Source organism: Ctenopharyngodon idella, chromosome 16 (genome assembly GCF_019924925.1).
Source record: "Ctenopharyngodon idella isolate HZGC_01 chromosome 16, HZGC01, whole genome shotgun sequence".
Classification (NCBI taxonomy): domain Eukaryota; kingdom Metazoa; phylum Chordata; class Actinopteri; order Cypriniformes; family Xenocyprididae; genus Ctenopharyngodon; species Ctenopharyngodon idella.
In genome coordinates this window covers 3,119,846-3,136,720 of record NC_067235.1, presented here as the reverse complement: position 1 = coordinate 3,136,720, position 16,875 = coordinate 3,119,846, and the positions used below count along the sequence as shown (strand labels likewise).

At 39.8% G+C, this 16,875-nt stretch overlaps 1 protein-coding gene across 1 annotated transcript; it reads right to left on the bottom strand.

Moving 5' to 3' along the window:
* Positions 1-209: 209 nt before the first annotated feature.
* On the bottom strand, positions 210-12,990 carry LOC127497225 (uncharacterized). The gene is made up of 9 exons (XM_051865563.1): positions 12,838-12,990; positions 11,326-11,374; positions 10,647-10,949; positions 10,521-10,561; positions 9,255-9,353; positions 8,978-9,134; positions 8,823-8,890; positions 8,630-8,725; positions 210-1,730 (listed from the first exon to the last, which is right to left on the bottom strand). Exons 2-9 carry the CDS (start codon positions 11,372-11,374, stop codon positions 1,479-1,481), a joined length of 1,065 nt encoding a protein of 354 aa, XP_051721523.1. The 5' UTR covers positions 12,838-12,990; the 3' UTR covers positions 210-1,478.
* Between the last annotated feature and the right edge of the window lie 3,885 nt (positions 12,991-16,875).

Sequence of the window (16,875 nt, the reverse complement as noted above, 5' to 3'; positions counted from 1 at the left end):
TCGGAAATCTGGATCCCTATGAGGTGCCTGCAAGAGAATGTAGTCGAGACCCCGACGATTTACCTCCTCTGACCAGTGTTGTTTGTTAACTTAAACCACTGTTTAAGTTAAAACAGAATGTGTTCTAAACAGAAATTGGTGTCACATGGCCTCCTCTCACCAGGAGAATGTAAAGCACAAGAAAATGTACAAATAAACACTACACTGGGTGCTGAGAAGAAAAGTGTTTATTCATTAATTTCAAAAGCAGTTTATTAAGATCTATTGTTTGCGTAAAGGTGAAGCTGGTTATCATACCATCATTAATCACTGCAACCCTAATCAACTGAGCTGTCAAAATCTTTATCATGACCTTTATTAGATTATCAGTACAGTAGCGTTATCCTGCAAAGTTATGAAATCAGATGTCATTTAATAAAATAAGCATAGACTATGTGTTTAGATCTGTACACTTACATTTAAACACATTTCTCTGTAAAAATAAAGCTTTATGTTTATGAGTATGGGTTTTACCCACAGGCTTCATATGTCCGATATTATAAATGCATTATAAATATTTTACATCGTCTAATTTCTGTTTAGATGCATAAAGTGCATATTTCATTTGTTTGGCTTTAAATGGTTCATACATAAATATTATTTTGCATGTATTTTAGGGTGAAATCTGCCTAGTTGAACAATCAGTTTGTTATTTTATATAATTAGTATAAGAAATTGGATTATCTGAGCATTCTAAGGATATTCTTTGGAGTATTTTTGAGTAATATGGAATATAAATTTGGTTGTTGTCACAATAAATATATATATTTTTTAGAATGCACAAAACCTGTGTACAACAGACACCAAGCAAAATACGAGCAAGAAAAAGAAGCTTCAGAAAAGTACATGATTGACTGCAGTCAGAATTTATACATACACACACTCTGAGAGAAGTTTGTAAAAATAGTGTCCAATGTATTGTGTTAATAAGGGAAATTTCTGTTTTGATTTTTCACCATTGTTTTGAATTACGCATTGCCTTGTGCTTTAGTGTTGAAGGAAATGTCCTTAAACTTAATGGAAAAGGTCATTTTCTGTCAAGACATTCTCACATTAATGCCAAAAAAGAGCAAGAATTAATCATAGATACACAAACTCAGTAGCGATCTGTACGTAAGAGGAAGCAAACCTCATACTTGTAGCTTCAGTGTTAATATATTCCTTGGTGGATAATTTCTGTGAAATGAAGAGTCCAACAACAGGCACGCTCCCACTTGACAGAACTCTCTACGGATGCCCATGGTAAAGCTTATTTGGCATCTATACACATATATACACATGCACACATTCTGCTTCTCACACTGATCTTGTAGACACACACACCTTCATTTGCTTTTATGACAGTAAAAGAAGTACAAACAGCTTTAGAACACACATACACTCTCCTATTAAGAAAACTGCGTTTTCCTGGATTGCCTGTAAATGTGACTATATTGCACTCAAGTGAAGACTCTCACTATCCAGAAGAGCAGTAAAGAGGCCATCAGCAGCACGGGACAGTGAGGACCCCTGGTGGCGGAGCTGGGCATGTTCACATCACCAGTCAGTTTGAGGCATGAGGCAGCCGCAGTGGCATTGCAGCACTCCAAGTAGCAGGTAGTAACAGAGGTTGAACAAACTGTCATCTTTCTGCAGTCTTCACTGCAACCTCCCTGCCAGCTCTCTATGCTGCCAGTTGTCGTCTTTTTTAGCTAAGAAATGAGACAATGATTTGTTTTGATTAAACAAGAGCATGAGCATTTAGCAAAGTCAACATGAAATGAAAATGAACCCTATTTACTGTCTTAAACCAGACCTATTATGATGTTTCACAAAGTCTTGTTTTTGTTTTTGGGCTCTACCAGAACAGGTTTTCATGCTTGAATGTTCATTATTTTTCCCATATTCTCCATTGTTGCAGCTCCTCTCTTCTCAGTCTCTCAGTAACGCTCTGTTTAGTTCCTGTCTCTATGAAGCCCCTCCTTCTGAAAAGAGCAATGTGCTCTGATTGGTCGGCTGGAGCAGTGTGTTGTGATTCGAGCATGTTTGGAAAATGTCACACCCCTTACCATAACCGCCAGTTTCAACACACTACTAACTAACTCAACCAGGCCCTGCCCCTTTATTCTGCATATGCCTTGGGCAGAGTATTTAAATGAGGATTATTGTGACGTGTTCGGTCCCAGAAGAAAACTCAAGACTACAACGGAGTAGGGTTGGGCCGATAACAGTAAAGATTTTATTGTGCAAAAAAGGGCAAACGAATTTTAGGCTACTGTGTGCGTATCCACTGGCACGGAGCAGAGAGAGTGTTTTTAATTCATTCCAATGAATTAAATCCCCCCACCTCCCACCACAATGTCTTTGTCTATTGCAATGTTTCAATGTAGACATCAGTCCGATGCCAATTTGGTAGACAGTGCCCAACCCTTCAATGGAGGCTTTTCAGACCTCAATGACATTCACCACACAAATGTTTCCTGTAGCGGTGATTACTGTAGGGTAGAATGCATGTGCATTTTAGGGATAATGATTTGGGACAAGGTTTAAGGAGACAACCAAGAACTTTTAACTAAAGGCCCGTCCACACTAAGAATGATAACTATAATGATAATTATATTAGCGTCCACACCACAGGATGATAGCATTCTGTTCATAAGTTTTCGTAAGTTTTAAATGTTCAAGCTCTTTAATGACAAGAGGTGTCACGGTTAGGTTTTGTTAGTGTCGTTTTCATGGACTTGGAGTTTGTATTCATTAGTTCCTGTTTTCCTTTGTTTAGTTTGCCACCACATATGACTTGTCATGGGTACTGATAGGATTAGTCATTCTGTTCAGCTGTTTGTCATTAATTAACCTTGTCTGCCTGAGTATTTAGTACCTGTGTTTTCAGTTCTGTTGGTCGGTTGTCATTAACACATGTCCTGAGTTTGTTTATGGTTTGCTTTTATTTTATTAAAGTTTATTTTGTATTTATCTTCATCAGCCGGTCATCTGCCTACACCAGCGCTTAGACTACGTGACAAAACAACCAACCAAAACAGAAGATAGTTTATGCAGTGAGATTTACTGCTTTAGCCCAGGACGGGCTTCCTTAATTGGACTTCACTTTAGCCAGCTCGCTTTACAGACAGCCTTTGATGATGAGACTTTAAAGTCTCTCTTCTGGATCGAGCCTAATTATTACCACCCAGTAGACCTCCCAGACATCAAAGGACTTAGTTGAAAGGAGACTATCAGGTGTCGGGAGAGCATCTACCCTCGATCCAGAACACAGCCAGACCCAGAGCCCAACCCACCACCACCACCCTTGACCGCGGAGATTTCGACTGAGCCCCCAGCAGACGGAGAATATCCGCAAATGTGAGTAGCCGGTGACAACAGCACCAACCATTGCTCCGGAGCAGATGCCCTAATGTGAGTCTGACCAGGGGTGTGAGCTGGCAACAACTGTGCCAGAGGGAATTTTGGTGGTTTTGGACACAGAGGACTGGTTAATCGATTGAGACTCAGAAGTACTATTTCCCACCCTACCGCACCCTGAATCGTCTATACCTTCATCGTCTGTGCCTTCATTGCCGCTGGTTCAGCCCAGCATAATGACTGTATCATCACCCTGTATACACATTGAATTACCATCATTGATCCCACCCAGCCTCCCTCTCCCACATCCACTACAAAGCTCACCCAGACCTTCAGCCCCGCCTTAGCTGTTTACTGCAACTCTTTGTCTTGCCCCTTGTGGCATTGTTAAGCCTCAGGTCATGCAATCACCAGCATCACCCAAGCGTGAGGATCCTCCAGCTCCTTCTCTGGCCGCTGATCCCTTCGCTCCACCTCGGCCTGTCGGCTTCGCCTTGGCTCCTCCCACCTTCAGCTTTCCGATTTCCCTCATCCTTCCGGCTCCACCTTGGTCATTTCGTCCCCTTGGAATTATAAGGTTCTATCTGCATTCCGAGTAGTTTAGAGATATTGAGCTTCAAAGTTTTTGCATTCCATTCAGCTATGTAGATAGAACCTTTTTGTTTTCTAAAAAAAAAAGTCCTAAAATGTACACAACATTAAAAAAAAACTATAACATAATGTAAATAAATTGTCACAGAATAAGAATATGTGAGTAACTCAATTTTGACAAAAATGTCAGATAGAACCTTATAATTCCAAGGGGACAATTTGTCACCCTGCCTGCGCCATGGACTTGCAAGCCTTCCGCTGCGACCCGTCTCTCCACCCCTACAGCTTCAGCGGGGTCCTCCTTCCACCTGGCTCCACCTTGTTCCTTGGTCACACCAGCTCTGCCTCAGTCCTCGGACAATCTGGTTCTGCCTCGAATGCTCATCGTCGCTGCTCCTCCTTGGCCTCCAGTGCCAGCTGTGTTGCTCAGTTCCATCGGCTCTCCGTCTGCGCCTTGGGATATCCTAACTACAGCTCCATCTCTGCCGGTCATTCCCCGGATGTCGCCTGCCAAATCACTATCATGACTCCTCCCTCCGTCGGCTCTGCCGTGGGCTGAGCCGACGGAGGGAGGCTGTTATTCTATCTGCGCTCTGGGTCTTCACCATCTGGCCACTCATCCCGTCATCTCCTCCATGGATGCTGGCACCATCCACTCCTTCCTGGTTTCTGCTGCCTGCTTTCACCAGGCCTTCACCTGCTCCTTTCACATCCCTTCGCCTGCTCCTCCTTCACCTTCAAAGCCCCCACCATCCCACCATCACTTCATTTGTTGAGGCGCAAGGTCGTGCCTTCTCGGGGGGGCAACCTTGTATTCATTAGTTCTTGTTTTCCTTTGTTTAGTTTCCTGCCAGTTTATCCAGATCTTTAGTTTGTGACGTGTTGAAGGCCACTATGCATAGCACTTTCAGGAAGCATTTCAGGAAGTGTGTGCATTCGTGTAAGCATTATCTGACACCTGATGACTCACACGACCTGTGTGTTATTTGCATGGGCAAGGAGCATGCTCCCTTAGTCCTCGAGGGAGCTGAATGCGAGCATTGCGAGAGTTCATCCATGAAGAAACTCTGCTCTTGTTTGTCCCTTTTTTCGAGGGAACTGGGACAAGCGCCTATGCCCCATGGATTGGGACCTACTTCTCCAAAGGCAAAGAGGAAACTGTTCGTGGGGCTCACAGCTGTAGCTCGGCGAGGAATTTGAGAGCTACTTGAGGTTATGTCCTGCACTACAAATTAGATCTTCCTTGGCGGTGCAAGAGATGTAAACTCGCTTGTGGAAGGTTAGATGAGTGTTTTTTATCCAGACATCCTCCCTGCTCCCGTGAGCCTGCTGTTTCTTCCTGTTCTTCACACTGAGGTAGAGAGAGATCATGGAGGAGACCATATTCGGCCCGCATCCATCCATTTCAGCATGCAAATTATGCGAATGTGGAAGGGATGCCGGAGCATGGATATGTGTTGATGCCCCGTGTGGAAGAGATGCTAGCAAGCTATCTCTCTGTGGGGGAAGCATCAACACTAAAGGCTCCGGTTCTGCCCTTGAAACCATTGTATGTTAAGGCCAGTTCACACCGCCAACAAACACGCCTGCTGGAGTTTGTTGGATCAGTGTGATATAGGGGTGAAACGGTTCTCGGTAAAAAACGAACCGTACCGTTCTGCATACACGGTATGCAGAACCGTGTATGCATTTATGAAAATAAAATAAAACAGACAGACAGTGTTAGGCTAATGTATGTTTCTGTCGATGGATACGCATTCTGGCTTCCTAGACTTTGTTCAATGCGAGTGTCGTATACTCTATCTGACCAGTCATTATGCCGTCATCATCCGGGTGTTGATAGCGTGCGAGCGCAGGTGAGACCTGAACAGCATGTGTTGCCATCTGTGTATAAACTAAACTTATTTAAGCCTTGCTAATTTAGAGATTCGACTGCAAGACGCGAAATAAACTCTCTGTGCTCTGTGTACACAGTGGTACTATTGTGTTGGCTCACTGTGAGCCACCTTTGGTGAACTGTTTATGGATTGGGGTAGACTCGGATTCCTATGTCCCCAGAAAGTGACAGGCCAGGATTGTTAGTTAATCCATGGCCATATTCCCTTTAAAGAACTGATGATATACAATACCGAGCCATTGAGCTGCTTGTGGGCCGAGACTCTTCTCTGCCCTGCATAGTCCTACAGTATGTTAGGGTATCTTGGGCTATGGCCATAGGGAATAATGTCATAGACAGCAGCTGGTGCTTACCATGGGATGTGGTGACTCAGCATGGCAGAGTGGGTATTTGTTCCCCATAGCAGATGCAGTGTGAGTTCCCATTTGAAAGGCAACGTTTAAGTTACAAATGTAACCCTGTGGAAGCTTCTGGTATGCTTGCTATACATCTTCTTCAGACAAAGAAATGAATGACATGTACTAGGGATGCACCGGGATACCAGTATCAGTATTGTGCCCAATACCAAGCTCATGTACTTGTACTCATAAATATACCACCGATACCAAAGACCGATACCTCACATGACGTAACTGACAGAATTTTCCATGCACAGAGACACCGGCGGCAGCAGCAGAAACAATGTCAGCCTCAGGGGTGTGGAAATACTTCAAAATTAATAATGACAACCCACACATTGCGAACTGCATGCTTTCAATCACAATTCGTTATCGATTAGTGAAGGCGGGAAAGGCGGAATCGCGCTGAATGACACAGACCAGAAGCGTTCTCTCTCTCGCGCGCTCTCTCTCTTTCTTGCTCACAATCCTAGTTCTCTCAGTCCGCGCACGATCAGTTCTCCTCGCGCCTGAACGGTCAAATGCACACATGGTTGTCAAAATGTCCATGGTATGGAGTATCTCACGTAAATACAGTCGGTTATGGCTTAAGTGGACGTAAATATTTGGGTGAAAACAGGATATGTGTCAGTATCCATGGATTCCGTCTTAAAGTGACCGTAGCCTAATGAAATATTTGTCATTAATATTAATAAAACAACAAAAGATGTTAAATAAATGTATACATGGTAAATAAACCTACTGTATCTGAAAAACAAGTTTATTTAATTTGTATCTCTTTAGTATTTGTTTTATTGTTTGTAAATTTCTTTTTATATACCAACAATTATATATATTGGTAATTATGCCCTTTGAAGGTTATTGGACACTGTGAAATTTTTGTTCTTTAAGTTTGTGACAAGCACATAAAAATTATAACTTTTTTCATTGGAGTAATAAAAACAAAGCTGTCTTACATTTCACTGTGTTGTGCTTGGAAAACGGCAACATTACCAAAAGAAAAAAAAAAAGAGAGAGAGAAAGAAATTAATAAATATATAGGCATCGGTATTGGCGAGTACCAGAAAAAAAATATTGGTACTTGTACTCGGTCCTTAAAAATGGTATCTGTGCATCCCTAAAGTGTACTAAAGTCACCCTTTTATACTCTGGTCTCACCAGTAGCGATGTCATAGGATGTCGCAGACCAGTGTTATTGTCGTGTTTTGACACGTGCTTCAGACACCGGTCATGCTGAGGCATTCCCCATAGCATCTTGTTAAGACGCAATGTCTCGTTCCCCTTCTCAGGGAACCAGGGTTACATTTGTAACCTAGACATTTTCACTTGATATAAAACTAAAATCATATTGATAGTCAATGTGAAAGAAAGATAGTCAATAGACACTCATTTTTTTCTATGTGGAGTGTTATTTCCTTTTAGACAAACTGAACAAAATGAGTTCAAACCATGATTTTCGAATAGACATACACTACCAGTCAAAAGTTTGGAAACATTACTATTTTTAATGTTTTAAAGTCTCTTATGCTCATTAAGGCTGCATTTATTTCATAATAAATACAGAAAAAACAATAATATTGTGAAATATTATTACAATTTAAAATTATGGTTTTCTATTTTAATATTCTTTAAAATATTTATTTCTGTGATGCGAAGCTGAATTGTCAGCATCATTACTCCAGTCTTCAGTGTCACATGATCCTTTAGAAATCATTGTAATATGATGATTTATTATCAATGTTGGTAACAGTTGTGCTGCTTAATACTATTTTATAACCTGTGATAATTTTTCAGGATTCTTTGATGAATAAAAAGTTAAAAAATATCAGCATTTACTTAAAATAGAAATCGTTTGTAACAATATACACTACCGTTCAAAAGTTTGGGGTCAGTAATTTTTTTTCTTTCTTTTTTTTGAAAGAAATTAATACTTTTATTCAGCACGGATGTGTTAAATTAATAAAAAGTGATAGTAAAGATTTATATTGTTAGAAAAGATTATATTTTGAATAAATGCTGTTCTTTTTAACCTTTTATTCATCAATGAATCCTGAAAAAAGTATCACAGTTTCCAAAAAAATATTAAGCAGCACAACTGTTTCCAACATTGATAATAAATCAGCATATTAGAATGATTTCTGAAGGATCATGTGACACTGAAGACTGGAGTAATGATGCTGAAAATTCAGCCTTGCATCACAGAAATAAATTATATTTTAAAGTATATTAAAATAGAAAACCATAATTTTAAATTGTAATAATATTTTACAATATTATTGTTTTTTCTGTATTTATTATGAAATAAATTCAGCCTTAATGAATTTAGCCTAAATAAATATGAAGATTTTTTATTTTTTTTTACCATGCAGTAATCTTGACCAACGGGACACATCATGCTGGTACTGATGGATTTGTAGCACGTTGTCCCATCACACTTGATACTATGACATTTCTTGCCCTTTTGGGAGAAAAGAAATCAAACAAAAGTCAGAAATCAACTGGCAGAAAATGTTTATTTGTGCCCTACAGTGACAAACGGCTGAGAGTGTTCTTACATTATTTGCTGGGGTGGTTGGAACCGTGGCCTTTGTGGTTGTTGTAGCGGTAGTGGATGTTGTTGTAGCTATTGATGGCAATATGGCAGTAATAAAACAGTTAATATTTAAAGTTTACCACTCACATATATTAATAAGACAGAGTTTGAGGTTACCTGTAGTGCTGAATGAATTGGTCAAGGCAAGCAGAGTTTCGTTGAGGCAGTTGGCTGTGCTGCAACATTTCCAAGAGCAATTACTTTGAGTCATGTTCCCGCAGGACACGCATGAGGCACTGCAGCTGACAGTGTAACTTGTGTTCTGTTTCATTATCTGAAGCACAACAGAGCAAGATGTAACTCTTTAAATCATTACGAGTTCATGAGCACATGATTTGCATTATTTATTTTCCACTGGAGGATCCCATCTGAAACTGGCACATGGTGGACTGACCTGACAGGTATTAAAGCTGGGTGGGCAGGGATTCGCCGTCGCATTCATGTACTGGACGTAACAGTAATCTGCAGTGCACGAAAGTTCTGGACAGGACATCTTTCAGGGAGGAATAAAGTTAGGAATAAATTCAAGTCCTGTATTGTAAGCATTGTTCACATTTTATATTAGGTGTATTTAACTTCTATGCACTTGCAATAATAATAATAATAATAATAATAAAAAAAATAATTGTTAGGTACAATGTACTTAATGTGTTGATATCGTATTGTAAAACACTTGTGCTGCTATTCATTTGGGACACGGGTAAGGTTAGGTGCTATATGTGTGGGTTTAAGGGCGAGTTTATGGGTAAGGGAAGGTCAACAGTGAAATTATTGATGTAATTACAGAAATTAATTACAGAAATTATTTTTTTTATAAGCACAATGTAAAACATGTATGTACACAATAAGTGCATTGTATCAAATTATTCATTTAAATGTTAGTACGTATTAGTTAAATACACTTAAAGTGCCCCAATTATGCTTTTTGTGGATATTCCCTTTCATGTAATGTGTAATATAGCAGCTGTTTGTGAATGTAAAAGGTCAAAGTGCAGATATATGGAGTTATTGTCTCCCAAAAGAAAGAAGCAATTCTGAACTGCCTGAAACGAGTCGTCAGTAATTCCAATCTTACTTCCTGTTATAAAGCTACGTAGGTTCATAACTAATTTGCATAATGCCAGACTATGCTCTTCATTGGCTGCCAGCGAACAATGTCTAATTTGCCCCGCCCTCAAACACTGTAGTTGTATCTCAGACTGGAAGAGTTTGGTTCGTGTTGTTCATGTCAAAAAGATGCTTTTTTCTGCTGCCAAAGCAAATTCACATTGATGAGATTGATACGGTAAAACCGACACCATCGTTACTGTTCGTATTACTCTGTATCAAGTTCTGAGGAAGAGCTGAAATTCAGATATGCGAATGTGCATGTGACCAATCACAATCTGACCAATCAGAGCAGAGCAGGCTCATGGAAAGGAGGGGTTTAGAGAGACTGAATCCTTTATCGAACCGTTTCAGTCATTGTGAGAAAAGTGCTGATGCTGCAATAGATATTATGAGAGAATTAAAGTGTTTTTTTTTTTACCTTGGATGCATGTAAACCTAGTAGGAGACTCCAAAACAAAGTTAGGAACGTTTAAAATAGCATAATATGGGCACTTTAATATAAAGTGGGTCCTAATCATTCTTATGCAAATATTACTTGCCCAGCACTCACCGTAGAGTAATTTCCTGTTACTGACGATGCATTCTGTGAAACTATAGACAAATAAACAAGTTAAACATTGTAATCGTACACAGAAGACAACGTAGATATAGATAGGCAGACGGAAAGAAAGAATACCTGTGTTCATACTAGTAACGCTCACTGTGGAGTCAGTACTACTGACAGAAGAAGTGCTCTGTGTGTTACTGTGTGTAGTGGCTGTTGTGTAAGAGGCTGATGTGGCCGTAGTTGACATCTGGTTTGTAGAAGTGGGGGAGCTCGAGCTCTCTGGATTCGTAGTTTGAGTTGTCAGGCTCTGGCTTACAGTTCCTCCTGTTGCAGTTGATGTTATTTCGGTTATGGTAGAGGCTATAGTAATCGTTGAATTGGAAGACACTTTAGAGAGCAGACTCATTTGCAGTATTAGAAAAAACAGGAAGCCTGTTGGACAAACAGATGAAGGACAGAAAATATCTGTGACAACTAGAGCATTTTGCATGTGGTTAAATGTAACTTGACATGCACACTAGAAGCATGAGCAGAATGAATTTCTAATAAAATTATTTTTTATGTACTATTTATATTTATACTATAGAGCATTTACTGTATTTGCATGTGGTTAAATGTAACTTGCTCAGCCGAGAAATGCATGGAAAAACATGCACACTAGAAGCACGAGCAGAATGTACTATTATGTACTATTTACACAGAAATTCCCAGCTTTATAAAGAATGTGATTAATACTGGTTTCTATTGCCATTTATTAACAACAAATCAAATCACATCAAATATCTATTTACCTGTTATAATAACAAACCTTTTTTTGAAGACAGAGTCTTGCTTATTCCGATTTCTCCCAGCGCCATCTGAAGACATGAAATAACGTTTGTCATTTAGTTGTGATGCAAAACACCAAGAACATTGATGTGTTTATGGATGTTGGTGTTTTTTGGTACATTTTGCTGATTCACGTTCAACTAATCCAGCAACCAACAAAAAGTACGGCAAGTATCAGTATCAGAAAAATTCCTCTGCCTTTAAATGAACCACTGACGGAGGTTTGCATCCATGACGTTAGAGATATATTTTCACCGAGAGCTATGCAAACATGGCCTGTGATAATTGTCGCTGCGGAACATGCTTAACCTCCCATGACCTCGGAGCATGATATTCTGCTTTGATCTGCAGTGGAGCATGTCATCAGAGTCAATTTCTTCTAATAGATGCCAATTGTTTAGCTGAAACAGAGGCGCACTTATTCAGTTTCCACAGGTGCATGTATTTGAATTGGAAACAGATGGCATCTCGGAGTGGTTATATGGTGCTATCGTTCAATGTTACATCACAGAAATCACAATCCTTGGCTCAATGTCTCTGCCAGACACACCGGTTCATAGTTACAAACGTTCCCTTGCAACGAGGCCGCTCACACAATTAACAACTTGTTTGTTCTTTGTGAATCCCCCGGGTGTAAGTGCAAAGCACGGCTTGTTACTCCGTTCCCCGTGAGGCAGTGATCAACCCCTTCAGGAAACTACCCTGGAAACCACGTCTTCATTGAAAACATTGGTTCGCCCAAATTATGACTTTCTATTTCTATCCCACAGCAGCACAATCATGTTATTGACCATATATCTGCATTTCTTTTCTTCCATAGCTGGCTTCCTAATCCAGTTGACTAATAAACCTGACATTATATATTTCAAATATTGTGGGCTCTTTGACAAATTGCTTTTGTAATAAAAAATTTAGATGCACTAAAAAAAATTGGTGTAGGATTTACTAACACTTTTCACTCTGAAATTGCTTGTGAATTTCACAAAAACTGACAAAGAAACGGCAAGTAACGCACTGAATTAAATGTGGAATTTTGAAGTAGAAAGACTGAAATAGAACGTACAGCAATAATCTTTTATTTACAACTTCAAATAATCATATATATATATATATATATATATATATATATATATATCCTGTGCTTACCAATGATTTGATATTATAACAACATTTATTTAATAATTTTTTTTTGCAACCGACATATTTTACAACAAGCCTGCACAGATGTCATTCTCACAAAAGCAAGAAATCTCAGCCTACATTCACAGCAGTATTTCTCAACACACACACACGTAACATTTAGCATCTGTCATATGCAGCACATTGGATCTTAATGAATTCCAGACTCACGGAAACACCTGTTTGAAAAACATGGCAACCTTCACTATGCAACAGCATCTCCTGGTCCAGCTAAACCTATAGCCTGCAGCTGCATCCAAAATCTATTTACACTTTAACAACATCATACGGTATATTGGGAAATGCTGCTTACCTTCACTGTACAGTGGGAAAGCACGAATTAGACTGGAGTTGTTTAACAGCTGTGGATGAAGTTAAGTGTGCCAATATGATCCTCTACCCTTTCCTCTCTCTCTTGCTCTCTGTTGCTATTTGCTCCTCCAGCCTGGTGACATCAGAGGGAAGGTTTCCTAATTAGTGGAAACTCTGATGGGATTGGTCTGCTGATAGCGTGCTTAAACTAGGATGATGGGTTGTGTCTTTACCGAAATGATATACTCAGCTCTCTATGATATTATGAGTTATGCTCAGTTTTGAATTCAACTAACTAGCTGACTTGAATAGAAGCTTAACTGTTTAGAAGCACTTCTCAAGTTTCTCATGACATTAAAAACACTGGTTTAAATGCTTGAAATGTGAGTTTTGACAGATAAAAATTTTCATTTCATTTTAAAAAGTGTTAAAAATGGAAATGCAAAAACAGTTCAAATGAAATTTAAATTAAATTGTCCAACATAAAAAAACAAACAAACAAAAAAAACCCTCATATCCTAGTTCTGGCTGTGCCTCAATATTTGTTTGACAACAGACACCAAAAGTCAAATATCATGATTCCATATCAAATATCATATCTGGCCAACTCAAGCATGGAAAGATAATGAAAGTAGGAAATACGTTTATATTATAAGGTGTAAAACAATAGCTTGACAGCCCTAATAAAAAGTAAACCAAATGGATTGTAACCACCATCCGCAAATCTGAAAAACACTGAAATATCCAAAGTTTTCACAATACTACAAAAAAAATTCAACTTCAGCTACTCACATATTAACATTAACGGGTCATTTGAACAAAGGAAACTGAAATTCACACCTATCTCATCTATTCTGTACAATTACAGTTTACAGCTCTTTGTTCAGCAGTAACTTTAACTCACTGCATACTTGACAAAGTCTGGAGCTCTGTATTTGGGTCAGGTTGGGAGGAGTGGAAACTGTGGCCTGTCACAAAGATGTAAGACGGACTTTGAAGGTGATTTCAGCAGGTGAAATCAAGATTTTCCCTGAACAATTACCCCTTTGTAGTGGCGTGTATCACAAAAATGCACAGCACTAGCTCTGAGACACAGACGGATTGTGGGTGCTCAGATGACAAACATGGATTTCTGGGATTTCCTAACACTATAACATCTTTCAGTACAGTTTAGACACAGTCATTTCTCTAATACACTGTACTGTGTTTTGGTTTGGTTTAGTATCCATGGTCAAAGCACAACTGATGGCGAACCTAAAGGGAGTCAAGTTTTAGTGCTAAATGTCCTGTATGATTTAAGGCCTAGGAAAGCAAGATATCCAAGTTGCTGAAACTAATGGTACTGGTAGGCAAAGTCTCTATGCAAAGCTGATGTTCGACTATTAAGCTAAAACAACAACAAAAAAAAATAGAAACTGAAAGTTTGTCGAGACAAATCTGAATGTTAGTTCAAAGCAGTTTGAAGATTAGTTTGAATTCTGAGGAAGCCTTTGTTTATTATTTGATTATGCTGTGCTGTGGTCAGGTACAACATTAACTTGACTCAAGCAACAGTAAGTGGTGTGATTCTGAAAGGCTCCTGTAAATAAAATAAAAAATCCTTTCATTAACTCAAAACTCATTAATATTTAAACAGTGGAAAAGTTTTTCTTTAACTCCTTTTCTATTTAATTCTGTAAAAGTTTTTGTTAATTGAACATTTGCTGTGTCCCACTTCAGAGGCTGTATCCTTCAAAGTCCGTGACAGCTGCCACTGACAAGCGGCAGTAACATTTGAAAAGTTTGAAAGTTATATTTAACTGTTTGAAAACAAAACAAGGTTCACAACCTGTCTAAATATGTTCACCTTGGTCCATTTCTGTACATAATAAAGAGTATAAGCTATTTATCTTAGTAAGATGTAAGTCAACATTTGAACTGCTTCAAAGTTTTGTTTACTGTTATTAAGTTTGTATCGTTAGATATTGAAACACAATACTTACATTTAAAAGTGTAATCCTTTTAAAAAATATACAATCGTCATCGGTGTGCAATGAATCTGGGGATAGGCTAGGCTGCGAAGGATCAACTTGTTCTATCCTTTGTGGCCCGGGAAACAAAGAACACTTTTCTAGGCCACATTAGAAGGAGTCTTTGAATTGGGACAGCCTTCATCACGCCGCTGTGATCACCTGGGGAAGGCAGGACACCCATTCCCTTTTTTTGAAAATGCCTATTGTTATTTGAGGAAAACTACAGCCAAGCTTTTGCACCTGCTGTTGAAAAGCTGCAAAGATGTTGAATTGAAGATGATCTAAAGCTCCAACCCTGATTGGAATGAAGATGGACATGAGGACCTTGTCCATTGTCTCAGCCAGGATAATTACATAATTTACTAAATTAAAATTACATAAAAATTACATAAAGCATAATTTACTATATCTGGTTTCATGTACGTGTGATCTTGTGAAACAGTAACAACCAGTTAGTTTCACTTGTACTACTAACACAAAACATTCAGCCACACCATTTTTCTACCAAACTTTTTCTATCAAAGTCCTCTGAATGTTTACTGGAGTAATGACACCTGACATTGAACCGTTTTTATTGATAATCTTAATGCTAATTGTTTTTTAAAATTCCTTATGCAGTTATGAGTTTTATGTCAAAGCAAACATATTATTGTATCCAATATATATAATTCATGTTGGTGAATTGCCAATCTATAAAACCATGTCAATTATTTGGCTGAAGACTGGCCTGAATTATTCTCTTCTTTTTTTTTCTCCACAAAACGGTATCTCTGGGTACAATGTGCCAGAGGTTTCTGCGTAAAGTGTGACAGTTGCTCAATTAATAGTGAGAGTTTTGCATACAAATGCAGGAAATTGATATTGTTGACAAAACATTGTAACGTGTATATTCTATTATGTTCTGTTTTGGTTATGTTCTCTCTGTTTGCTCTGTTGCCGTCGTGCCTGCCTGAGTTCTTGTTAGTTGCCTTGGTTACCCATTAGTTAATCATTCTGTTCAGCTGTTCATGTTTAGCTCCCTCATTTAGTCTGTTTATATATACTTCCAGTTTTGTTCAGTTCTTTGCCCGGTCCCGTTTATATCAGATGTGGTTGTGTGGTTTTAATCTTGTTTTCTTCTACGTGTTTTCCTAGTAAAGACTTTGATATTGGATTTATATTTATTGTGTGCTTCGTTGTTACAGCCATACCATTACAGAAGACCGGACTCTCACAATGAGTAAATAAACATGGACTCGCCAGCAGTGAGCATCCTTCTCCTCCTCCTCAAACAAAGGCTTATGCTGCAGTAATTGTGTTTGATGCTCCGGCACGGTGGACACTCGATTACTGCCTGCAAACCCTACTTCACACCCATCATGCAGTCTTACCCAAAGCCCAGCCAGCTGCCCCCCACAGCATGCACGGAGTACAAGCCTAAGCTCATCATAGATCGAGAGCTTGAGCGAGTTTCCTGTTCCCCCACTGGTCCCGTCCAGCTCAGAGTTTCCTGTTCCTCACTGGTCCTGCCTGGCTCAGAGTTTCCTGTTCCCCACTGGTCCTGCCCAGCTCAGAGTTTCCTGTTCCCCACTGGTCCTGCCCGGCTCAGAGTTTCCTGTTCCCCCACTGGTCCCGCCCAGCTCAGTTTCCTGTTCCCCACTGGTCCCGTCCAGCTCAGTTTCCTGTTCCCCACTGGTTCCGCCCAGCTCAGTTTCCTGTTCCCCACTGGTCCCGCCCAGCTCAGTTTCCTGTTCCCCCACTGGTCCCTCCCAGCTCAGTTTCCTGTTCCCCCACTGGTCCCGTCCAGCTCAGTTTCCTGTTCCCCACTGGTTCCGCCCAGCTCAGTTTCCTGTTCCCCACTGGTCCCGCCCAGCTCAGTTTCCTGTTCCCCCACTGGTCCCGCCCAGCTCAGTTTCCTGTTCCCCACTGGTCCCGCCCAGCTCAGTTTCCTGTTCCCCACTGGTCCCGCCCAGCTCAGAGTTTCCTGTTCCCCACTGGTCCTGCCCAGCTCAGAGTTTCCTGTTCCCCACTGGTCCTGCCCGGCTCAG